General features: G+C 38.7%; 1 protein-coding gene across 3 annotated transcripts in view; it reads left to right on the top strand.

Moving 5' to 3' along the window:
• The window catches only part of tle2b (TLE family member 2, transcriptional corepressor b), a 57,515-nt gene that overhangs the window by 21,358 nt on the left and 9,536 nt on the right, over positions 1-26,621 (top strand). For all 3 annotated transcript variants that reach the window (XM_060880799.1, XM_060880809.1, XM_060880818.1), the window contains 11 exons: positions 2,573-2,617; positions 13,526-13,588; positions 15,056-15,130; positions 17,256-17,430; positions 19,426-19,442; positions 20,686-20,817; positions 22,663-22,716; positions 24,156-24,320; positions 24,855-24,981; positions 25,070-25,238; positions 25,417-25,494. In XM_060880799.1, the coding sequence (XP_060736782.1) occupies positions 2,573-2,617; positions 13,526-13,588; positions 15,056-15,130; positions 17,256-17,430; positions 19,426-19,442; positions 20,686-20,817; positions 22,663-22,716; positions 24,156-24,320; positions 24,855-24,981; positions 25,070-25,238; positions 25,417-25,494 (1,100 nt within the window). The remainder of the gene's footprint in view (positions 1-2,572; positions 2,618-13,525; positions 13,589-15,055; positions 15,131-17,255; positions 17,431-19,425; positions 19,443-20,685; positions 20,818-22,662; positions 22,717-24,155; positions 24,321-24,854; positions 24,982-25,069; positions 25,239-25,416; positions 25,495-26,621) is intronic.

A 26,621-nucleotide genomic window follows, 5' to 3' on the forward strand; every position in this document is an offset into this window, starting at 1 on the left:
CATGCTTAAAATAACATACCGGTTAAAGCCCCGCCCATTTCAAGACAAGCTTAGGCCCCACCCACTCCGAGTACAGATACAGATACAGATAATTCACATGGTTAACAGATACAGATACAGATACAGATACAGATAATGCTGTACTCGCTCATCCCTACTAGTTAGTGTCTAACAGAAGATGTTTTTCCATTTCTCTGTATTGTTATTTTTTAATCTCAATTTTATCAGGGATGTCATCCGGGGGGCATCCGCTTGCCTTGGTGTGTATATTTATTGCTTCATGGTTTAGCTAGCAACTCAGGCCTAAAGTATCTGACAAGAAAACAAAATACACAGAGAGCACAGACTGGGTAATAAAAATACACCCACTGAGGCAACGAGAAGTGATAGATGTGTTCCCAGTGCCGTATTTTAGCTAGAGTTTAGCCCTCATTAGTGGATCTGCACATTTTTGACATAAATAAACTGGAACTAACAAAGCAGCATGCTCACGTGTCATTCCAGTGGATAATTTATATTTACTTTATACAGTCTCATTTTCAAATGTGTACAATACTTCTGTACTTACGGAGAAACCTACAGAGTTGTGAAATTTTGCCTAAATGACACAGTATCGTACTTATCATCACGCATACAAATCTGTACATTATGTGATTTAGGATGTAGCCATGAAAGAGCGCAACACAGCCCATGTTAAATTCTTCCACATGTAGCCTGCAATAGCAATATTTTGATTATATTTAACACATAGTTGACACTTCTCAGTATGGCGGGATCTCTAAAATCTTGGTTTGTGCGAATCGAGAATCGTTTTTTTTTCACTAGATTCGTTGCTGCATGCTACCTAAAACTAGATGCTAGCTAGCTAATTAAATTGTTAGCATCAGCAATTAGTCGGCAACTGGAAAATACAGAAGCGTTTCGCATTCAAGTGACAGAGCAACAACAGCAAACAAGTCGACACGAAGCCTGTCAGTAATCCCCTTCCCCATCGCAGAGTGCTGAAAAACTCAGCACTTGTGTGTACTTATGTGTGTGTTTTGTTAACATTGCCATGTAAGTTTTGGTTCATGTCCTGTCTCAGCCCCTGTATTGTCACCGGCTGTTGAATTCGTGTATCATGAATAGTCTCACCTGTTTTAAGCTTGCTTAGTGAATTGTGTATTTATTTAAATGCTTGTGTTTTTCTGTTTAGTATGAAGTATATACGTTCAGGGTATTTATACTTGTCCTTACATCAGACCTTTTTTCTGCTGTGGTGTTTCTTTCTCCGGTTGTTTACTATTTGATTTGCTCATATACAATATTGTCCGTGTTTACACATCGCCTGATCTTTGCCTCTCGATTTTGATTTGTTTGTTTGCATTTTGCCTCAATAAACACTCTCTGCACTTACATCATTTACCGTCTGCATTTTCCTGACAGATTTCAGTAACAGTAACGGGCAAGCAATATTTGAGCTAAAAAAAATTAGAATTTTGTGCTAATTAGGAGTGTCGTGTTAAAGTGACAAATTCTAAAAAATGGCTCAAATGATTCCTTGAACCAATCCTTGAATAACATGTAGGCCATAGTTTCTTTAGTTCCTCAATCACAACTTTACCTGCAGTTAATTCCCATTTACTGTGTGATGTGATGAACAAAAATGGAAGAAAATCTTTAGTGTGGTTTTATTTTATGCTTGCAAAAGTGCATAGAGAAACAAAGCTTAGAAGGAAGTAATAGAGATTGTTGCTAAGTAAGCTAATACTGTAAGCGAGAGTAAGTAAGCTAGTACTGTACACAAGGTTGCTAACATGTAACTTGTAAATCAAACAACCAGATTTTACACTTATTTGTGCATTATTTATTTAGTTTTTAACTTTTAACTTTAGCTTTTGAAGCTATATATAGCTACTACACTAACTATATAACACCCACAAGACTACACGAGTGACATGGATCCTGTCACCTCAGTGTGAATGAAGGACAATGGCACAAAGTCAAAAAACAAAAACACTTTGATTCACTGCACTGGTAAAACACAGCTATGGATTGAAGCGTTTGAATGAGATACTCTGGTTGTGGTGTGGCCTGCCAAAGCCAGAAGACTGAACACTGTGAAATTGTCATTTTACGAATAACGAAAATCGATCTCAATGCAAAGTGACAGATTGAGCATGTCATTGGCAGGGTAACAAGCTGTTTTTTGTTTTTTTGTTTTTTATTCAAATTTAAACAGCAGCTTGATGACAGAATGAAACTTTCCACACTGAGACACTGAAGCATGGAACCAAACCAGAATCAGAGAGTGTAGATTTCATCCTGCTGCCTGGAAGGCAGGGTGGTGGGGTTAAAAATGCCCTTATTACAGATAAATGATCTAATAACAGGCTTTTAAAGTCTCAGCCTTCTCTTTCTCCCTCTCCCTTTTTTCTCTCCATCTCTGACTCTCCCTGTCGCTATCTCTTTGTATAGATTGTCATTTGTCCATGTCAAGTTTGAAAGGCTTTAATTTGATTGATGATGTATTCATTAGTCATTCATTAGATGAATTTTTGAGTAAAGACCCTGTGTTTCTCTGTGTTTGCAGTACTATGAGATGTCCTATGGACTTAACATAGAGATGCACAAACAGGTAAGTGTGTGTGAATGTGTGTGCATGTTTGTGTGTGTCTGAGAGAGAGAAAGAGAGAGAGAGAGAAACCACAACCACAGTTTGTGAGCATGCTCAGACGTGCTTATCTCTCTCTCTCTCTCTCTCTCTCTCTCTCTCTCTCTCTCTCTCTCTCTCTCTCTCTCTCTGTGTAGCCAGTATGAGAGAGAGAGAGAGAGAGAGAGAGAGAGAGAGAGAGTAGAATCTGGAGCCAGGTCTTGAGGAACACACACACTCACACATTTTTACTATCCTTGTGAGGACCTTCCATTGACAAGATTATTAGTGCAGTTAATCAAATCTAAGAAAAGCTTTTAAATGAAAGCTACTCCTTTTTTAAAACATATAAAACAAAAAATGATAATAATCATGGGATTTCTGTGGATGGAGCCACACGGAGTCTGTCATGGCTTGAACCATTGTTGCGTCAGTCAGCTACATGGTATGGTCTTTATCAGCAATCATTTGAAGATATTAGTGTTGGGTCTGTGCTGAACTCGAGTTTGCACTGACCCTTTAGTTCCTCAGGAGCTCTCGGTTGCATTATTATAAACTGTTGAAATGAAATTGTTTACATTTACATTAACTAATGTCCAGTGTCCCCCAAATGAGGATGGGTTCCCTTCTGAGTCTGGTTCCTCTCAAGGTTTCTTCCTTATATTATCTCAGGAGATTTTCCTCGCCACCATCAACTCCGGCTTTAAATTTTAAATACATATTGTTTCATAAAAATGTAAACTTATTTAAATGTACGTATTCATTTATTTATTTTTACTCTTAGTTTTATTCTTCCTCATATATTTTTCTCTTCTGTTTCTATAGCTCCTTAAAGCTGCTTTGAGACAATGTGAATTGTTAAAGGCGCTATACAAATAAATTGAATTGAATTGAATTGAAAAACATTTCTCCTTGTGGGGATAGGAAGAATGTACACACACACACACACACACACACACACACACACACACACACACTTCCTGCTCCCTGCTCCCTCATTTTCTCCTGCTTTCCAGCTCATTGACATTGGCGGATGTGCCGGATGTTGGGTTCTATCTCATTCTTCAACTGATTGATGCTTTACTATGGGAGTCTTGAGGTTTGTGATGAAATGACATGTGTATTTAGCGATGGTGAAGCAGAGCTGCTTGGCAGCGTGGGATAACATGGATCAGTGTGGTGAGGTTGGATCCGAGCACAGAGCAGCACATCCTGCTGAATGTAGGTCAAGATGACGTAGATTGAAATCCTGACGAGAAACATATATGAGAAATGAAATTACTCCATACAGACCCTGGAGATTAAGCTGTTCCTGGGACTACTGACTACTAGTTAATTTTTTTCTCTTCTTGTCCTTTGTAAAGGCTGCATAAGTGCAGGAAGCACTTGTCACATTGTAGTAAATGATCACAATGAAATCATAGCCGAATTCTATACCAGACTTTGTACTGTACATGTTCTCTATATTAGAGTCTACAATGAAAATTCTCTACAATTAAAAAAATAAGTATATTTTATTCTGTCCTTTAGCATGTTTTGATTAGCTTTTGCATTGTCGCTATTAACCTATATGTTGCTGATTTTTGCTGGATTTTTACACACACCATTTTGATCAGAAATTTCTGGGAATGTCAATTGTCAATTGCTAAAATGCCACATTCTGTGTTTTAATTCACCTCACCTTAACTCAAGACTAAAGAATTCTTTAACAATGTGTGATTTTTGTCTGACAGTAAGGTTGAGTCATTTAATTGTGTAGTGAGTTTGGCATGTGAGTTAGCGAGTCTATTGATAAATAAGATAATACAATAAACAAGTTGTCGGAATCTAAATTCCATTTAATCCATTGTCTATAGAATTTGTTATATGTCACATACTGTATTGAGGGGTTACCATAGCAACTGTGAACATCTGCATCCCCATGATAACTGCTGATTGGATTAACATAGTCTATTTACGTTATTTGGCAGAGCAACATACAGATGTGAAAGGGCATTGTGTTTTACATTTAAACAGCTGAGCAGTTAAGGGTTAAGGACCTTGAGAAACCTCAAGGATTCATCAGCTTAGAAATGGTGGGATTTGAACTTGTTACCTGTCAATCAGTAGGCCTTAATCAACGCCTTAATCACTGCTCTACCTCTGGTCCACCAAGTAAGTCAATGCCTACCGAGTCCCAACTGAGTCGAATGAACGAATTCAAATCAATGAAGCTTTACAGCACTAACAGCAACATGTCTCTTCCTTGACATCAGCTGGTCATTGTTGGATGGAAACAACCTCAGACCCCCCAAACCTAACACACAAACACACACACACACACACACCCACACACAATACTGTAATCACTCCAGCTCTCTCGCTCTCTCTCTTTCTCTCTCTCAGTGTGTGCGTGTCTAGTGTGTGTCAGGAGAGATGAATAGAATGTGATGGAGAGTAAGAGAGAGACAGACGGAGAGTAAGAGGGTGAATTTCTCTGTGCTGTCTGCCAGCAGCTGCCTCTCCTCTCTGTTCTATCAGTCCAAAGTGTCACATGATGCAGAGCAGGCTGTGTATGTGTGTGTGTGTGAGTGTGTGTGTATGTGTGTGTGTGTGTGCCTGTTTAAGCCTATGTTGGCATTTATTTTTTGTGTTTGTGTGTGTGAGTGCGTGTGTGTATATGTGTGTGTGTATATGACTGTCTGTTTTGGCATCAACCACAGTTTGTGAGCATGCTCAGACGTGCTTATCTCTCTCTCTCTCTCTCTCTCTCTCTCTCTCTCTCTCTCTCTCTCTCTCTCTGTGTAGCCAGTATGAAGGAGTATACTGTGGATGCCTTTCCCTGCTCTCTTCTCTCATTAGAGATGCAGGAGTACGTGTGTGTGTGTGTGTGTATGTGTGTTACAACAAATTGATTTGCCTTCTAAAAAGACTCTATTTCCTTTTCTCTCTTCTGATCTTTTGCTCTGTTCTGTTATCATTTTCATTTTCCCTCTGTCTGCATTTCCTGCATTATTCTCTCTTTTCTGTCTTTCTCTCTTCTTTTATTTTCCCTCTCACCCTCGCTGTCATGTCTATTTCTTTTTACTCTCTTTTCATTCATTCCCAACATCTCACTTTTTTCACTTTCTTCACCACTATATCTTCTCCACATTTCTCCCCTAGCCCCACTTTTCCCTTTTCTTCCTCTCTTTACCTCTTACTCTCTTTACCTCTTACTCTCTTTTCTCCTATCATCATTCCTTTCTCCATGATACCTTATATTTTGTCTGGTTTATTTCAGACACAGGGAACATGTGAAGGAGTATATTAGCACGCTAACACAAAATTCAATGCTTAAATGTGACAGTTTGCAAAAGAAAGAAAAGAGTTAGCAAAAAAAAACGGTGCATCTTCTTTCACAAAGCTATATTTTTCATATATCTTATTTTCTATGCCACAAACGTATTTTCAACTAAAGTGTCAACATTACAGTGTAGTTAGTTTTTCCAAATGTTAGGGATTTGTAGGGAAATGTAAGGAAACACCTTAGGGATAAATTGGAATGCTGACTGTGCAGCATGCTTTATCTCTTAGCATCAGTATCTGACATCCCTAAAGCTCTTGGATCTGAATGGGCAGAAATTCCCACAGCCACACTCCAAACTCTAGTGAAAAACCTTCTTTAAAGAGTGGGGCTGATGATATAGCAGCAAAGGAGGAGCTTGTGGACAGTGATGTTCAGCAAGCACATGTGGGTGTGATGCTTGGGTGATGCTTGGGTGCCCACAAAATTACAAAGGTATAGTGTAGTTGCAAAAAAAGTAGGAAAAATTGCTGACTCATGCTGTAAAAGCTGTTAAATATGATTAATGTAGTACTAATTCAAAACATTCATTTTCTACCGCTTATCCGAACTACCTTGGGTCACGGGGAGCCTGTGCCTATCTCAGGCGTCAAGGCAGGATACACCCTGGACGGAGTGCCAACCCATCGCAGGGCACACACACACTAGGGACAATTTTCCAGAGATGCCAATCAACCTACCATGCATGTCTTTGGACCCGGGGAGGAAATCCCCGAGGCACGGAGAGAACATGCAAACTCCACACACACAAGGTGGAGGCGGGAATTGAACCCCGACCCTGGAGGTGTGAGGCGAACGTGCTAACCACTAAGCCACCGTGACCCCCAATTCAAAACAATACTTTTCAAAATAATAAGTTTATGATAGATAGTAGATCTTTTTAAAAATAATTAAAACATTTTTTAATGAATTGTTTAATCCAAAAAAAACCCCGGATTGATTAAACATAATTGATTAAACATAAAATAATCATTAGTCACAGTCCTTCTCATAAATGATAATACTTCCATCTCATTTCCTCTATTTTTTCTATTATTGCTGTCCTTTATTCTTATTTTTTCAATTTTTTATATTCTCTCTCTCTCTCGCTCTCTCTCTCTCTCTCTCTCTATGACATGGAGTTCATTTGAGAATAACGAGTCTGAGAGCAGAAGTGATGTCACTATTCTGGAACGTGATGGAAATGTTTGGAAATGAACAAGCTAGAAAACATAAAAGAGTCAATACGAAGTGTGTGTGTGTGTGTTTCTGTGTGTGTTTTGTGCATGTGTGAGGCAGCTGTTTAGCATAATCGGTCTGTTTGTTTGCTCCGAAGGGCCTGAGTAACTGCAGCATGTGTGCACGTTTGTATTCACTGACTTACTGAAAGAGCTGACACTGGAGACTCCTTCCATAAATGTTAAACAAACGTCTACAGTAGAGAAATCTTCATATGTTTATCCATATATATCTTTTTATTTGTTAAACAACAAGACTTTTTGAGAATCCGTTAGTACTAGGCTTCGGCTGTGTGGTGCGTCGGCCATGCGAGCACCTGTATGTGAGCTGTTACCATAGAAACAATACCTTATTAATATAAATCTGACACAGCTGGAACCAATCCACTTATTCTGACTAATCAAACTGGAGAATTTTACTGCATTGTTGTATAATAACAAACATTTGAACTTGAATGTCATGGATTAAAAAACATTCATTTACTCTACCATGAGCCTCCTGGGCAGCTATGTAAATGGTTCATATTTTTCATTCATTACTTATAGAATAGAGAAACATACAGGCTGTAATATTAGATTTTTCTTTACAATTAACAGATCAGTTAACGGTCAGATTTCTGCGACATATTAAAGGTGTGATTAAACTAATTATTGAGTAAGATATTTTTCACTAGTTTTCTTGGCGGTGCTGGTGATCACTCTGGAGTGACTGAACTGTACAGCATAGATAGTGATCATTGTTATATAGGTGTAGTTATGCAAAATAACAACCGAAACTAACAACATAAAAGAAATTCGGATGTAGGTTTACTTTTTTTTACGATTGCTAACGTACATTGGCATACGGTCAGTGATACCGAAGTCTATATGAACCAAACTGTGAATCATTTTTTCAGACAAAAGGCAATCAATGACCACGTCTTCCAAACTCCATGAACTCTTTTTTTCATTCACACTCCACCACCTGCAAAACACTGCAGCACATCCTGCAGCACATTTTTCAAATGCTAACACACTGCATACAAAACTGTGTGTTAAAAACACATTCATACCAGAACAATGGCAGATTTCATGCAATTCTGTAGCAACCTGAAATCTAAAGAAGGGTCTGTGTGTTATGAGCGACAGTGTGTGCTTTCTGAGTGTGAATTGTCATACAGTCGAATGAGGTAATTTTGAGACATGTAGAATTGTTTTGAGCAAGTTTTGGGGATGAGATTCACATTGTTTAATCAGACTGTATGAAGAGATTTGAAAAAGTGACTTCAGTATTGTCCGATGCTTGTTCATAAGTAAAATAAAAAAAGGACGTCCGGAGAAAACCTGAGAAAGAAACCTTAAGAGTATTGTTTGTGTGTGTGTGTTTGGATGTGTGTGTGAATGTCGGTGTCATCTGTGTGTGTGGATGTTTGGCGAGAACATGAAAGTTGTAATACTAAGGTTAGTGATATGCTTAAAAATAAACACACTGTTTAGCTTGGCCTCGGGACTTTACTTGCCTTCAAAAGGGATGTGTGTGTGTGTGTGATTCTGTGAATTTCCATGTATTTGTGTGTATATGTGTTTACATCTTTGTCTCAGAGGACAATGTAATGTTTTCCATCCCAGTTTAATTATGAGTGTGTGTGCACATGTGTCTTTTATGACTCTGTTTGTATTTCACCCAGAAGACCTTCTTCACACGTGTGTGTGTGTGCGTGTGTGTGAGTGAGTCTGCACGTCTACGCTTTACTGCTCTCTTTTCCTTTCTTTCTCTGTTTTGTTTCCTCCTTTTCCCAAATGGAGGGGCCATCAATCAGAGTAAGAAAGATGGGGAGGGAGAGAGAGGGGAAGAGAGGCAGGAGGATGTTGGCTCCTTTCCAGGAAAGAGATGCTGGCTTTCTGCCCGGAGGAAAAGAGAGAGTGAAAAAAAGAGAGAGCGTGCTAGAGCGAGCCAACACCGTGAGAGAGAGAGAGAGAGAGAGAGAGAGAGAGAGAGAATGAGGGAGCGTGCTGAATGATTGAGCGAGTGAGTCAGAATGAAAAAAGAGAGAAAGAGAGAAGAGGGTGATGGACGAGGGAAAGCAGAACTGAGGGAAAAGAGAAAATGAGGCCTTCATTGAATACCTCTGTGCCTGTGACCACAATCGGTGATTAGTGCTCCATTGGTAACAAATATTTGCCTTTCAGTGTTTGGAGAGTCAAAGGAGCTGCTCCATTAAAGTGGTGGGAGGGGGGAAACTACAAGCGTGTGTGTGTATGTGTGTGTGTTGGTGTGTGTTCTGTCTCTTTCTGATCATTGTCTATGGCTCACTCCTTTATCCCTACATATCTTTGTATTTCACCATTTTCCTGTCTCTATTTTAATCCCTGTTTGCATTTTTTCTGTTCTCTATCTTGATCTTTCTCTCTCAGTCCACACATACACACAGACACACAAGCACACACACACACACACACACACGCATTTGCACACAGATGGCAATTTTGAAGCATACCTTGAAGGTTTGGCTGTGACTATAACGCAAGGGCCATTAGGGGAACACTTTCGCAGCACAGAAAGAACGTCCATACATATTCATTTAATACACACACACACACACACACACACACACACACACACACAGAGAGATTTTTGCATATTTGTGCTACTCACTACGGAAAAACAGCAAGTTGTTGCGTGGGTTTACCAACTCACTGTTGTTTTAAGCGATTATTGACTGGTTTTAATGGGGTTATGGACTGATTAATGACTGGTGTTAATGGATTTACTGAATCATTTTGTTGGGACTTCTGAATTTTTTGGGTGGGTGAATCTGACCTATAAGTTCACTCACTAGTTTGAATGGGTTTACTGTTTGGTGCTGGGGTGTGATTTTTCATTTTATAGCTTCATTATCTATCTATCTATATAATTGTTTTTTTTTACAAGTTTGGTTGAGATTACGACAAATTGAATGGAAATCCAAATTCTGTAAGAGGTTTTCTTGTATTGTTTAAAACTCTGACTAGAGACATGCATTTGACCATTTTATTATGAAGGAATTCAATATATATATATAACATCAGATAGAGAGAGAGAGAGAGAGAGAGAGAGAGAGAGAGAGAGAGCTTATTCTTCTTACCTAAAGAAGCAGCTGTAAAAGGCCATGGCAGGAAGGGAAAACGTGAGATAGACACGTTTATACTGGGAAATGTTTACCCCAACAAAGCATTTTTTCCCCAATTTTCTCCTTAATTTAGTTTTGGCTAATTCCCATTCACCAGCCAGCTCTCCCCTCTCATACAACAGCTACCAACCAGGGAGGGTGAAGATTAACATGTGCTTCCCCTGAGCTACATGAAGCCAGACAACCACATCTTGTCAAACTGCTGCTCATGCTGAGTCACAGGGCAGCTTAACACTTTCAGTCTGCCCTCTTCCACATACACACACTCACAGAAATCCATGATTCTGATAGACAGGGGAAAGAGTGTATGCCATCAGACTAAGAGCATGGCACGTTTTGCTCCATTGGACTACCATCCATGAGATGGTGCTGACATCTTTGCGATAGGAACATTTTTTTCTGAGGAAGGAATGTGAACTCTGGTCAGAATGAACAACTATATGTCACAGCTTGCTATTGTCACTTAAACCCAGACCACGAACTCCAACTCCCAACATGCACTGCAGCTGCAACAATAGCCACATTGCACATTTATGAAACCTTCACTCACACACACACACACACACACACACACACACACACACACACACACACACACACACATACACACACACCTGTGTTTTCTTAAGTTACCAAGCCTGTTTTTCACTGCCATAGATATCTGCCACTGGTTAGACTGGACTTTTTGCTATCCCAGTTTTGATCACCTGACCATAGCCTGATTTTTACTTTAAACTTATATAGTGTTGTTGTTTTGATTATCCTGGTCTTTCATTAAGGCTCTTGCATCTATCTCAGCCTCCATCTTATCTTCTCTCCTATATTACTGTATGGTGATCTCTAGAGTGATGGAGTTTAATTCTCTTCAGCTGAATTTAGATGAATTCTTTTCATAATAGTTTTTTGTCAAGAAGGAGAAGTACTCCTGAGAGTCTCTCTCCTCTCTGTTGTTCTGTTCTAGTCTTTGTCTTATTATTTTGATTAAACGCACTGCAGATCTGAAGCTATGATACGGTCTAATCTCTTTGTTGCTGCCACGCTGTCTCCTGCTCAGTTACATGCTGGCACAACACCAAGAGCTGACTGAATAAGAGGAATGTTTGCATACCAGAACACCATGCTTGAAGGATGTGTTTGTACTGATGTGTTCATACTTGGTCGGGAGAGCGATGATGGTGGTAGTATCAGGTGTGAAAACGTTTTGCATGCACACACACACACTCACACACACACTACATTGACACCTGCTTAAGAGAGAATATAGTACATGACTTGCATGTGCAGACATGCCTCTTTTATCACTATGAAATGTTCTGTGTGTGTGTGTGTGAGAGAGAGAGAGTGAGAGAGAGAGAGAAAGAGAGAAAGAAAGAGAGAGAGAGAGAGCGTGACAGAAGAATAGAGTATCTGTGTGTCTGTGTGTCATTGTGTGTGTGTGTGTGAAAGAGAGAGAGAGAGTGTGTGTGAGAGAGAGAGAGAGAGAGAGAGAGAGAGAGAGAGAGGAATGGAGTGTGTGTGTCTGACATGTCTGTCATGTTGTGAGGAATGAGAGAGAAGAGGTGGAGGGAGAAAAAAAACGGATGAAAGGAAAATAATGGCTGTGTGGGAAGATGGTTAGAGCAAGAGAGCCCCTAAGAGGAGAATTGAAAGAGGAGAGACACACAGAGCTGCAAAAGGACTATGTGCGTGTGTGTGTGTGCGCTCTCGGTTATCTCTTTTTCTCCCGAGTGAGTACATAATTAGTAAATGTTGCTATGTTTGTGTGTATGTGTGTGTGTGTGTGTTCACATGTTTCTCTTCTAGGAGCTTGAAAGAATTCAGACCCTTTACACTGAGAATACACTCTGTACACTTATACTGCACATCAAACCATATAAATGAATAGCTTTTCAGATCATTCAATAACACAGATATACTCAGTGGCTTAGTTTCTCTTCTCTCTCTCTCTCTCTCTCTCTCTCTCTTTTCATGTTTTATGGTATTGTTCAAATATCCATTCATTGACACTTTACAGCAATACTCTCTTTGTATATTTTAATACTTGCGGCACTCAGTGGAACACACTGTTCAGAAATCAGCTTAGTATTTATTATATATATATATATATATGTATATATATATATATATATATATATATATATATATATATATATATATATATATATATATATATATATATATATATATATATATATTCTTTTTTTTCCATAAAAACCTGAGGTCATATGCGTGCAGTTTTTGTGTAGATTTGTGTACAATCTTTTCGTATAAAAAAACTTTGTCCTTCTGGGTAGTTTGTGTGTGCAGGTTTAGAGGTCATGGAGTGTGTTTACATGGAGTGTGTACGTTGAAAAAAAAGGTTGTGCACAAAATACATATGAACTAAATCTATACAAAAAAAAAATGAAATAAAATAAAAAAATTAAAATCTTGCGATCTATTGTAGACATCACATACAATTTGGGGCCTCAGTTTTGTTAGTGACAGAAAGTCAGTGCTCATAGAAAAACAGGATTTGTAATTACGACATTGTGGTGATGTACATGTGTGCTCATTTCATAATTCTAATATTTCTGACAGGACTCAAAGGCAACATGAGGTCTGATGACTAGACCAGAGTCTTTTCTTCCTGCTTGCTCCCTCGTCTTTCTTTTCCTGCATGCTGTGTCCCTGTTCTAGACACAGGGCATGACATTGTCTATTGTTCCACTTCTAAAAATATCTCATAATATTTGTCTTGATCCTTGTAATTCATAAAGCCTTATGAATCACTGTTCACACAGTGCGGTGTATAAGTATTCCTCCCCTTACCTTTTTCCACATTTTGTAGCATAGTGTCTGGAACTGATGCAGATGTAACTGAGAGAATTTTGAGAGTTTTTTCTTTTATGTTTTTTTTTTTAAATATGCAAAGCTAGTATTTACATAAATATTAACAGTCCATTACTGTAAAACCCCAAATTGCAATGATGTCAACCTCCATGTCATATAATCTCAATATAAATACTCCTGTTTGTTTCTGGAAGGTCCTGGAATTTGTTATAGAGCATATATAAACTAACAGCATCATAACAACCGAATCCAGTACTGTATGTTCTTGTAGCTATATAACTATTTAGAATGCATCAGTTATGTTTCCAAAAATCATTATATATTCCTACATTTCCAGTCTAACCATTGTGTGTGTGTGTTTTTCTCACAGGCAGAGATTGTAAAGCGGCTCAGCGCTATCTGTGCTCAGATCATCCCTTTCCTCTCTCAGGAGGTACGCTGACAATGATTGACGACTCATCTCGTTCTCTCGCACACACTCCAACACAGACACACATACACACTCACACAGGCAGACCGTTTCATCATCCTTGTTGAAGACAACGCTCAAATTTCCTCTCATTTCCACCTATTTCCAGCTTTATCAGCTCTTTTCTGATGAGTGTCCTCTAAATAGCAGGCATTTGTTTGTCATCACAACACCTTAAAAGCAGCTATTATTTTTCTTATTCCAGTGAGAAGTCGGGTCATTAAACTGAGCGCTGCTTGGTTAGAGTAAATGTGGCCCGCTGGCCCCCAGGAACACACAGTGTTGGATATTGACTCATTATGCATAGTTGTTTGAAAATGTGCTTTTCTTTCGGCTTGTGCTTCATCTTACACCAGCAGTACTTAGAAAAGATCTGCCGTATGCGAATCTTCCAATAACTTTTTTCTCCCTTTTTTTTTTGTTAAATTGTATTTAAAATATTTTTAGTTGCATTTAGTTCAATACCATCTGCACAAGAGAAGTTTTTCCCTTATGTTTAAATAGGAGACTGATTTACAGAAACCCAAAAAGAAAAATTAATTTAACATCCAGTCAATTAATTACTTTTTCCACTTCTACATTTTTTAAGGCTTAATTTATTTTGACTTTGGTCTTAATTTCTTCATTAAAATTCTACAGTGATTTAAGAATATTAGGACTATAGATTCGTTAGTGTAATATTTCATGTGAAATTTTATATTATCACAGTGCTGTAGGGAAGGCTGGAAAAAATAAACTCATTAAAGTTCCCAAACTGTTTTTTTTTTATGTACAAAATCTTAAAACAGTTCCTCATTTAGTTTCTCAGGTTTTAGAATACTATTTAATTAATCTTTTGTGAAATGAAAAAACAACCGGATTGTGATTAAAAGTTAGGACGTATCAGGAGTATTTTGGCCAAGTGATCTGACAGTTCTCTTGTAGCTGTTTGACTCAGTGAAACTGCCAGGAGTTGCACAGTTTACAAAAAGCATGACGCAGTTTAATACGAGCCCAAATAAAGCTTCATAATGCAAACTGTGATCCCACTTCAACATTAATGCAGATGAAGCTGGATCAGGAAAATACATGAGCACAAATAAAGCTGTGGATCAAAACATGAGCCCATTTATAACCATGTGACAAAATTGAACCCATTTCAGATCCCTGGACACAAAAGGGCAGCATGTTGTGTCATTATTTTTTTTTTGTTAATAGGTGTATGAGTGTGTCTAGCGACAGGGTGTATTTTCCTCACTCTTATTGAACATGTGTTTGTTAGTTTGTCGTATATATTTATCTGGGTTTTTGTTTGTGGTGTCTGTGGTTCCTCCTTTGTCCACTTTGTTGCTGTTTCTTTATCATCTTGTCTATATTCATTGTGTGTTTACAGGCTCTCACTCTGTGTCTGTGTGTGTGTGTGTGTGTGTGTGTGTGTGTGTTGTTTTGTAGCACCAGCAGCAGGTGGTGCAGGCTGTGGAGCGGGCTAAGCAGGTCACCATGGCAGAACTCAACGCCATCATTGGGGTTAGTGACCTCTGACCTCCCACCTTGTGATTTCTTTTCTGACTACAAACACACACAAGCAAACACTGACAGAAATGTTGAGCTGATGTGTTCCACTCATCAGGAAGTACTTACATTACCATTGGAATAAACGGCTATATTTTTTTAGTATCCACTATTGATATAATACCTCATGATATAAATTTTATAATCCTAAACCCAGATATATGTCAATTCCTAAAAATATGTCAAGCTTTTTATGGCTTTAAAAATGGCTTTTTATGGCTCGCTTTCTCGTCTATTAGTCCTTGAAATCGGGGTGACGTTGCAACTTTTGGTTTGTTTCCTTTTTTTTTCAAATTTATCAAATTTATCAGGATAAGATAATGAGACAGAACTGAAAATATATTCACTGAAGCGTTACATCTACTGGTGAGAAACTGAACACCAGAGAAAGTCAAATAAACCCTTTTTAAATATGCCAAGAAATTCAACTAACCACAAAGCTGGTAAATCCGTAACTCCATAATGGTAAAGTGAAAAAGAAAAGAAATAAATAAATAACATTTGAAAATGTCAGTGTTTTATGAACTGTATCCAGCATTTCCTTTTTTTTTGGTTGTTTGGGCCAGATGTCCAGAACACATCTCACTGCAGTACTCCAGCTCTGTCCTCTGGCACACATCTGACCCACCTGCAACCCATAACACAGCAGCTTTGCTTCCTGCAGTTGGCTTGAATTCGGGTTGAATTGTGTTCTTGCTGCAATGAAGCTGCACGTTGACTAACCTGAAAGTGGACTGATGCTAGCTCATGCAGCCTGGTTGTTTTGATCCACTGTGCTGCTGCCAAAACAAACCTCCGAGAGGGGTTCGACACAGCAGGCTTCCATTCAAACAGACCAAAAGACCTTTCATATACACAGACATTTAGTCAGTTTGAATCAAAACCTGGTGTGTTTCTCCCTCTTGGTACGGTTCGTCTAGCAGGTCAGAGTACTGCAAATGCACTCTGGATGTTGCATGTTTGAGCGATATGGTCTTGGTCTGCTTCCAGTCCAGCTGTAGGGTGGTTTCATTGCATTAAGAAAGCAATTTGACCAACCGAGTTAGTTCCAACTAAGTTACCCAAAAATGGTGTGTATTGTTGTTGGCTCAATGGTTAAGGCTCTGGTTTACTGATCAGAAACTATAGAAAGACGCTTTCTGCTCAATGGGTCCTGTATTTTGGATGTTCCTAAAAGGTGGGAAAAACGAATTTCGCTGGCTCTAAACCATTTGTGAAAAATAAAGACTTCTTGTTCTACTAAACTGAGCCACAGGGCAAAGCTGGGAGCTGCTTCATGTCCCACTTACTGAACAGTTGGACTGTCAAACAAAATGAGTTTAATGAAATGAATTGCTGCATGTCTTTTAAGGTACTTAGTTCTATAAATACTGAATGATTTGTTTAATTAATTATTTGATGCGTTGTTTCCAGTCCTACACGTCACTCAGCCACCATTTTTTTTTTTGCTTCATTTCATTATGTGCAGTGTGAAATTAAACTGAAACAAGTAGAACCGAATTAAGCAAAACTAATTTCACTCAGATTTGGTCTCAGGAAACAGACTATTAGGTGTACTGCAATTTTGCACATGTAAAAGCTTCCATAGGATACATTTATATTTTCATTCCTCAGTGAAGAAACAAAAACATCAGGAACTGTTTTCACAATACTTAATAATCTCTCTCTCTCTCTCTCTCTCTCTCTCTCTCTCTCTCTCTCTCTCTCTCTATGTTTCTTTTCCTCTCTATTTCACTACATTTTTCTTTTTTCCTCTGTTATTGTGTTATTGAGCTGTGTGAGCTCTCACAATGGAACTTAACTTATGTAATATGATCAGAACTGGGAAAAACTGTGCCGGAGAGAGTCTCAACAGCAGCTAGTCTTGTGCTAAACTACACACACACACACACACACACACACACACACACACACACACACACACACACACACACACACTTTTTTCTTTCTCTTTCTTTTACTTTTCTATATCTGATCATATATCTTTCTGTCTGTGTCTGTCTGTCTGTCTCTCTCTCTCTCTCTCTCTCTCTCTCTCTCTCTCTCTCTCTCTGCCTGACCTGTGCTTGTGGAACAGCAGCAGCAGCTCCAGCACCTGTCTCACCACACCCCAGGCATCCCACTAACCCCCCACCCATCAGGCCTGGCACTGGGTGGTGCCTCGAGCCTGCTGGCTCTCACTGGGGCACTCGGCGTCTCTGCTCACTTGAGCAGCAAGGATGAACGCAATCACCTGGATGCTGAGCACCTTCGAGGTACTGCAACACATCTATGCTTCACACTGTCAATACAACACAGCTGTAAATGTGAATCAGTCCATATTTGTTTCATTTCTGATGTTTGTTCCATCCCATATCAATCACATAGGCCTGGATCTTTGAATGTTGGCAGAAAGTAAAGTTTGAACTTTTTTTTAAGATTAAATAGTTTAATGATGTTTTAACGTTGTACTTATAGCAAGGAAATTTGACCATTTAAGCAGAAGCCATGCCCTGTGCTTTGCCTGTGATTTGATCTCTGCAGTGGACTTAATAAATCCAAATCAAATAAATCCACTTAGTGAATTGTAACTAGTTTATAAGCATTCTAGCAAATAAATATCTTTATTCAAACCTGCATGATGTTTATTGTAACTCAATACTGTATAAAAGCCCAATTAATACCTGAATAGCATTCATCTTTGTTTAAATCTTTTGTATTTTATGTTAATATATTGTATTTCTCAGTTGATCACAATGAGCTGCTAATCCTGAGGTAGGGCTGAGGGTGTGAGTTTGGTGGGGTGATGGGGAATGAGTGGGTGGGGTAAGTGGGTGGGTTTGTGGGATGGGATCTGACTGCAAAATACTTGGTGGATTTTATTTACACTAGAATAAATGAAACACACTTTGTCGCTCCAAACCCAGAGCTTTTGGCCAATCCTCTTTTTCTGCCCTCAGGATGTTTTGTGTTTATTGAGAAATGGTAATCATCCTGTGCTATCAGTAGGTCTGAGGTCACTTCTGCACCATATACATTTCCCAAATGACCAGGATGCTGTCAGTAAAATTAAACATGGACTTTTCAGCATTGCACAGCTTTCAAATGTGACATGATAGGTGTAACCTGTAGTCAGTGAATCCCAACAGCTGCACAGAAAGCACAGGCACTACTTGCGCAGAGTCCAGGTAGACTTAAAAGGTGACTTAGACATCCTGAGACATCTACAGACTCCAGTTGGACTTTGTGATACTAAGAGGAGATCTGAACTCCATGTGATCCTTACACCAATACAGCATTTGTTTGACTGTATATTTGTAATCACACTATCTAGTGTCACCCATATGAGGATGGACATCCCTTTGAGTCTGGTTCCTCTCAAGGATTCTTCCTTACCAATTTAAGGGAGTTTTTCCTTGCCACTTCTGCCTGAGTCACCTCAGACTTGTTCATTGGGGATAAATACATATACATACATACATACATACATACACACTGTGAACTATATATATCTTGAATTTTTATTATATTATTTCTTTATATTTCTCCTTATGTTTACCTTCTGTTCTATGTTCTGTAAAGCTGCTTTGAGACCATGTCCACTGTAAAAAGCGTTATACAAATAAACTTGAATTGAATTGAATTGAACTTAAAACTGTTCACCAAACTTACTGATACAGCCATTTTTAGCTTGGCCACAGCCTCTGGTACAAACATTTTAGTAAATATCTGGAATTTGTGCTTCTTGCAATTCCTGTAGATTTTTCAGGTGAACTTTCATGCTGCGAATCTCCCATTCTACCACATCCCAAAGGTGTGCTTGCAATGCTACCATATGATTGGCTGATTAAAATATATTGGCTGTTATTTTCACTCTCCTGTGAAACAAAGCCACAGGGTTCTCCATGTGAGCATTAACAGTGATTTTAGCTGTCACCATGCTTGCATTCACATTTCTGGTCATTTCTGAAGAAACATCAAGAGTAAAGGATAATAATTTTTTCCATGGATTTTGTGTATGCGTGTGTAAGAGATGCAGTGATCTAGCCCTGGTTAGCATAGCTGTCTGCAGTAGTGGATGTTGTGAAGACATCAGTACAATAGATGTATTTTTATAGCCGGTCAGGGTTTTTCATTGTGACCTTGACTTGCCCAGAGTGTTGTTATTATTATTCAGAGTGACGTCAATTCCCTCACTTCCTTTCTTTCTCTAATTCTCCATGTCTCCTTTCTCTCCCTCTCGCTCTCTGTCTGTCTTTCTCTGCTCTCAGAAGGTGCACCCAGCAGGGTGAGTAACATACGTGTGTGTGTGTGTGTGTGTGTGTGTGTGTGTGTGTGTGTTTACTTATGATAAATGTCTCTGGAGTATTTTAAAAAATGAAGAAGAAGAAGAAGAAGAAGAAGAAGAAGAATCATCATTATTAGTACTAAAATAGTCCTATTCAGACAGCAAGAAATTAATTAATGAAAATAAAGAAAATGTTCTAACACTTATAAAAGAGAGCAGGTATAAAACATAATGGAAGTAAAAGTAAACTGTTTCTAACAGGGAGGCCTGAAGGGAGTTTCATAGCTGTGAAGCATTAAAAAACATAAAGTAGCATCACCAGTTGTTTCTTCATCTGAAGATCAGCATCTTAGCATCATGCAGGATCAACCTCTTGCAACGCTTGAAAGATTCTCATTATCAGTGTGTGCTTTGTACAATAAAACTGAATGAAAATGTGTAGACTGCAGCACCTTTTATGGCCATTTCTTATTTACAGTCAGTATAAAACATTGTCGGCTAAACTAGCAGCACTAACAGAAGCAGCAGAGAGAGAGAGAGAGAAATGGACTCAGAGACAGATTTGGTGAAAGAGAACTAAAACAGTTTCAAAGAAGAGTGAAAAGTGTATTTCCTTTTTTTAAGCAAACTTGATGATCCATTGATAAAAGGTTCAAAGGAAAAAATATGGAGCTCAGAATAAAAGGGAGACTATGGGGTCCTAATCAATTCTCATTCTTCGTTTAAGTGTTGCTGAAAGAGGAGTAGAGTGCAGGAGAGGAGTGGGAGAGAGAGAGAGAGAGAGAGAGAGAGAGAGAGAGAGATCTGAGACGAATAAGACAGAAGGCTTGTTGAGAGTACTGCACTTCTTTGTACTGTTTTTTTTCCACTCATCTTAGTCCAACTCACTTCCTGTTTGGAGTAAAAAGATCATGGATGCAGAGAGATTGAAAACGTAGATCTTAGAGCGGTTGTGCTGTTACAGTTGGCAAAGATACAGACTGACATTTATACAAAGAATAACTTTGCTTTTAGACTGTAAACTAAGAATGCCATATGAATGTACATTCAGTTTATAAGCATGATTGTCTCATCAGTGTGTTTTGTGTGTGTGCGTCTGTGTGTGTCTGTGCTGGCTATGAATAAATATGTGACTTTGCTTGTGCCCATGTCCTGTGAGTTTACGGGTGTTAATTCTCTCTCTCTCTCTCTCTCTCTCTCTCTCTCTCTCACTCTCTCTCTCCCTCTCTCTCTCTCTCGATAGAGTAAGTCTGTGTCATCAACAGACAGTCAAGCTATAGAGGAGCGTCAGGGCCCCTCAGGAGTTTTCCCCTCTCACACCAGCAATGACGCCAAGAGGAGGCGCTGTGATGATAAAGATGGCCCATCACATTATGTATGTCCCAATGCACAGTCATGACCTCACACGGATCCCCTAATACGATTAGTTAGTGATGTCTACACAGCATACAGCCCTGTACACAGAGCATTTGGTCCCAGAACTTTTGCAACAGCAAACTGCAACTATACTTTTCCATTAGCCTCATACTTGAGATTGTTTTTTTTTCTGTTTCTTTGTTATATTGTTGTTGCTAATAAAAATGCTCAGTGCGGGTTTTTTTTTTGGATTTCAGTCAATTTGTTATTGCTTTGTGCTGGTTAAGACAGAACTGAAAGCAAATTTATTATTAGATTTAGTCTCTGCAGTGTATTCACTATGAGTTGTGTCTCCTTACTGTCTTTAATGGAATCCCACAAGAAGCAAAAGTCTAAATATGACTCCATAATCACCCAGGCTAGACAATGACTTTATAGAAGTATTTAATTTAATCTTTTACCTAGACATGAAGTGGTAATTGTCTACAATTTCAATAATGAAAAAATGAAAATACCTTATAAAGATGCAATGTGTGTCCAAACTGGGTTGTACTGGTGTTACTCCAAATCTCCTAGGCACTGCTCAGGCATAACCATGCTCTAGTTCTAATTTCGGAGTTTTTAAATCATTACTAGCAAGATTTTTACAGTTCCTTTAAACAAACCTGTGTCTAATCATTGTTTATCAAATAGCAGAATAGTACAAATTCTGCCACTAGATTCTGCCTACATAAGAAACACATACTTCCATCTTATTCAAAAACAACAATTATTAGATCTACCCGAACTGAAACGAACTGTTTGATTGAACAAAGACCCACTCTATTTATGATTATCATTTTCTTCCAGACCCTAACAGCAATTAGAGACCATAAAGGCTAAAATTCTGCAGCAGGCTGCCAGATATCCATTATGTACTACACCACGCTCTAACGGTAAAAACTTAGGAGATGCTATTATCCCAGAAGGTCTCAATAAGTTTAGTCCTTTCAGGTTTAACGGCACTACACTTTCTACAGCCACCTATGTCCTTCAGTCAGTACCATCTACATTAGTTCTAGAAAGATTATCTGTCACCAGGAAGCCTTTACTAAAAACAAATTTCGCTTTCAGTTTAAATTTGAAATCCCCAAACATCTTGACCCCTCCAATCTCTTCCAATCTGTTCCATTGGCTTTCATCTTCTCTAAGTAACAACAAGCACAGTGTAACTCAGTGTGGTTTTCAGAAACATCTGCAGATCAGATAATCAGCACTGGCTAAAGTAATCCACGCTCTGCTGCTTGCTGCAGATTAAGGTTCGGTTTCTGTTTTAGTATCACTGTTTGTTATTATCAATGGACTTAAGTGCAGCATTTGACACTATTGACCATTTTAATGGACAAGCTTAAAACACTCTTAGGATAGACAGACTATTTGAGAAACATTGCCAATATGGGAATGATGCTAACCCCACAAAACACTGAGAAAGTAGTGCATGGTTTCATTGGTGCCAGATAGAACTGTACTACTATAATGTGCAGCTGGCTGGCTGGATGCCCTGCTACCTTTCTCAAGAGCTAATTCACAATGCAGCAGATCAGGCTCTTAAATGAAAAAGAGGGTCAGATATGGGGACTTGAGTTATGGACTTACACTTATGTTGCTCTGGACAACTTGACTTAGACTTGAACTGTGACTCGATGGTGTCATAGCAAATAATGTTGTACATTGTTGACTCTGCCTTTAATACACACACACAAATAGCTTCCGTAGATTCCGGGAGTGTGTGAGGATGTATAATGTAGCAGTGTTTTACATAAGTGCAATAAAATGTGTGTGTCTGCTTTAAGTAACATTTTCCATCTTGTTCTCTTTCTCCTAGGACAGTGATGGAGACAAGAGTGAAGACAACCTTGTGGTAGATGTCTCTAATGAGGTATATACTGATTTGTTATTTGAATTGATTTTTAATTATCTGTGGTCTTCTTGTGTACAGAAAGTAGCATCACAGGAATCTAAAGCTAAGTTCACACAGTTATATAGAATGCTAAGAATGCATGAACCTTATTTCATGCATGAACCTTACTTATATCAGGTTTTACAAGGGGACGTTAAAGGGGGACATTAAAGAAATAAAGTTCTTATAATAACCTTCTCTTCAAGGTTCTGATTTTGTTAGAAAATTAGCATGTTTGCTTCACACCTCCCTGCTTGGGGGTTTGATTCCCGCCTCTGTCCTGTATGTGCAGACTTTTTGTGTTCTCCCTGTGCTTTGGGGCTTTCCTCCAGGGTACTCCAGTTTTCTCCAAGTCTAGAGACATGCATTGTAGACAGCTTTTCTAAATTGTTCATAGTGTGTGAGTAAGTGTGACTGTGCCCTGTAATGGGTTGGCACAACATACTGGGTGTCCCCTGCCTTGTGTCCTGAATCCCATAGGAGGGTCTCTTGGTTCCTCTCGACCTTGGATAAGCACTATACAAAATGAATGAATGGATAATTCTTTTAATTTGTATTTAATTCAGAACAGCTACTGTTGTCTTGGCAAATACTCCAGGCATTGTTTGTATACCTTCATGAATTCTATAAAAACATTCTATATAAATGTAGTCTTCAGATTAAGTGTTATTCATTCCTTACATATATTTCAATTACTACAAAAAAATACATAGTTTAATAATAGGGATTTAATGTGTACCAATAAATTGAAAAAAAAAAGTATCCTAATTGGTCTCTAACGTGAACTAATATTTTTTTTTAAAAATTCTCTTTATAAAGACAACTCATATGAAGCTACTTAGTCCATTCCCTGAAGCTTGATAAATAGGACATTTTGTTATGATTAAATACAATTTTCCACTGTCTTCCAGCGCAGTGCTGTTTTTTTCCTGTGAGTTAACGAGGCCATGGTGTATTCCTTTCATCGTTCAGCAAAGGCTGTGTTATTAGTTTAGTATAAGCTCACAATTTCTCCACAATATTTCAGCCTTTGAAATTCCTCATGTGGCATAACGAAATATGTTTCCTCCCCATAATTTGCCTTACAGACACAAAACAATATACACAAACTCTCCCTGCGTGAGTGTTCTGCAGTCTTGCATAATAGATAAACATCAGTGAGCGGAGAAAGAGCGACAGAAAGAGGAGGAGTGAATAAGATAAAGAATGAGAGATGGGGAGAGAGAAAGAGATTATGAAGCTATTAAAATGCATGATATCTGAGGCCGTATATTGTAGGTGTCAATGTTATAGCTGAATAAAATCAATTGTGTGCTGGGAATGGAATTGATCGGATTTATTAATACTGCCCACCTTTGCATTTTCTAATTACATTTTTGTTCCTCCTGGTCTGTGTGTTCGTATCCGTCTTTCTGTAGGACCCTTCCTCTCCTGTGGGCAGCAGCGCCCACTCTCCTCATGGAAACGGCTTAGACAGGGCACCTACGCTGAGGAAGGAGCTCCCCAGATCCCCAAGTCTCCCTCCTGCCCCCTCACCTCCAGATCACAGCCCCACTCCAGGAAAGAGCAAGGACCCTGCACAGGTAAAGCTATTCACTTCATTCACTACTCTATAAAAATATTGTGCGCTCTTCTTACTGTATTACCTCCCGGCAGAGCTCCAGACTTACGGTATTCTTAGTCTGCGACCTAGTGAACCATGGTTGATAGAGACTTCAAAGCACTTTTGTACGTCGCTCTATATGAGGACGTCTGTCAAATGGCATAAATGTAAATGTAAATGTATTTTCCTTGAAAAAAAAAAAACGTCTTTAAGTAGATACTATAAGATACTGTTGACACTTACTGTTGCCTTAAATTGATTTTGTTGATTGCTTTAAAGATCGATATGATTTTATTGTGTATTATATTTACACTGAGGGGCTGAATTTCTGTTAATCCAATGTAAAAGGTATGTTTGAAATCACTGCTGAATAACATTTGTTTACTAATTCTTCTGATGTTTAGTATAAAGCAAAGATTATTTTCTGTTATTTTTCCAATTTTAGTTAAGTATTTTATAGTAAAAAATACACTTTATTGATAACTGGATATTGGATTTCTTTGCTTTTCTGCAGTCAGAGAAATGCCAGTCACCGTCTTCGAAGTCAGGCAGTAGTTCCCCCTCACACTGTGAGGCCCTCACCCCTGGGCCCAGCACCTCCTGTCTACGGCTAGTCACTAAGTCCTCAGCAGATCCTATGGGTAAATGACAGCTGTTACACTCTCAGTTTGCCCTTGATTCACAATAGAAATAAAATGTATCTCTAACAAGTATGCTTTGTCTTAGCAGCTTTGCGCAGTCCACTGTCCATGACCTCAGCATCTTACCCAGCTCATTTTGGTGTTGTGTCCCATGCTGGACTGAATGGAGAGCTGGCCAGTCCAGGCAGCTTTGGTGGCTCAATCACTCTCTCACCCCAGATCAGTACTGCAGCTAGTGCCTACACACGTAGCCCCATGGAAAGTACACACACACACACACATACACACACACACACACACACACACAGAGCTCATTAGCTTGCAGTGTTTACTAAGTGTTAACCAGACATTATTGTATGACTTTGACATTTATTTACAATGAGAACAGTCAATAAATGGTCTCTTCTATTTCTGTTTGTCCCGTTGTGTTTTGCAGGTGGCGTATGAATCACGCTCTCACCTCAGGCCCTCAGGGCTGTCCTCCTCTCTGCCTGGCTCCAGTGGGGGCAAGCCGTGAGTTTCTGCCTTTATGGGTTTTGCTTCAGGCTTTCTTCCTTAACATCCCTCCATGTTTGGATTGAATTATACTGATGTACCCAAACTGGAGAACATATGGGCCATATGTCACATCACTAATGTTTGGCTTATAATAATGCATATGTTGCTGAAGCACGTTACTAATGACCATTGTGTGAAATGCTTGTGCATTTTCAAATTGGCTTACACACAAGCACGTTAACTTACATTTGGTCAGAATTATCTGGAGTTAATTAAAGGGGCCCTTTCTTAAGTGTGGCTATGTGTTTTCAGTAATTGGTTACATGATCATGTGATCAATTGGTTACACTCAATACCTCTTAAACACAGCATATATTTTCACTTTAGAACAACATAGCTGCTCATACTTAATTTGTGGAACTGCTGTCATTTCAAAATGCTTTCATATCCTCTTGCCCAACCAAATTCTTTTGTATGTAAATGTACTGTATGGACTTTGTATTTTGGATGTAATAGTCACTGTTAAGGTATAGTTTAATGAGAAATGACATTTAAATTATTCTAACCCCATATTTGGTCAATCAGCCAAGACATACCATTTGTTTCTTCTTTAGTTTTGCACTGGGGCTACAAGTCTAATTCAATTCAATTCAATTTCATTTGTATAGAGATTTAAACAATGAACATTGTCTCAAAGCAGCTTAAAGAACAAAACAAAAAGTTAAATATACAAAGATTAATATAATACAAAAATTCTAAATTCTAGACGTCCACGATAGCTTCACCAAAACACTGCATCATTTAGCTGTACAATGGCATTTATTTTTTATAACTAACTCTGTCATTGTGTGTCTTAAAATCATACCTATAAATCTACATAACTACTAAAGAACATGATGTGGTTTGAGCAAGTATTTGCAGAAGTTATATTTTCTGTTAAACACATGCAGGCCTCATAGTTCTAGTGCAAAGCTTAAGAAGAAAACATGACACACACAACATTTGTGCTGTTTGCCTACATTTGGGACAATTTGTGTTACAAAGAGGTACTTTTACAGCTTGGGGCTCTTTTAGACACTAAAAGCACATTTCCTATAAGGACAACACCTCACCTCAGGCCGACACGGGTGTTTTTGATCCTC

Source organism: Tachysurus vachellii, chromosome 1 (assembly GCF_030014155.1).
Source record: "Tachysurus vachellii isolate PV-2020 chromosome 1, HZAU_Pvac_v1, whole genome shotgun sequence".
Classification (NCBI taxonomy): Eukaryota; Metazoa; Chordata; class Actinopteri; order Siluriformes; family Bagridae; genus Tachysurus; species Tachysurus vachellii.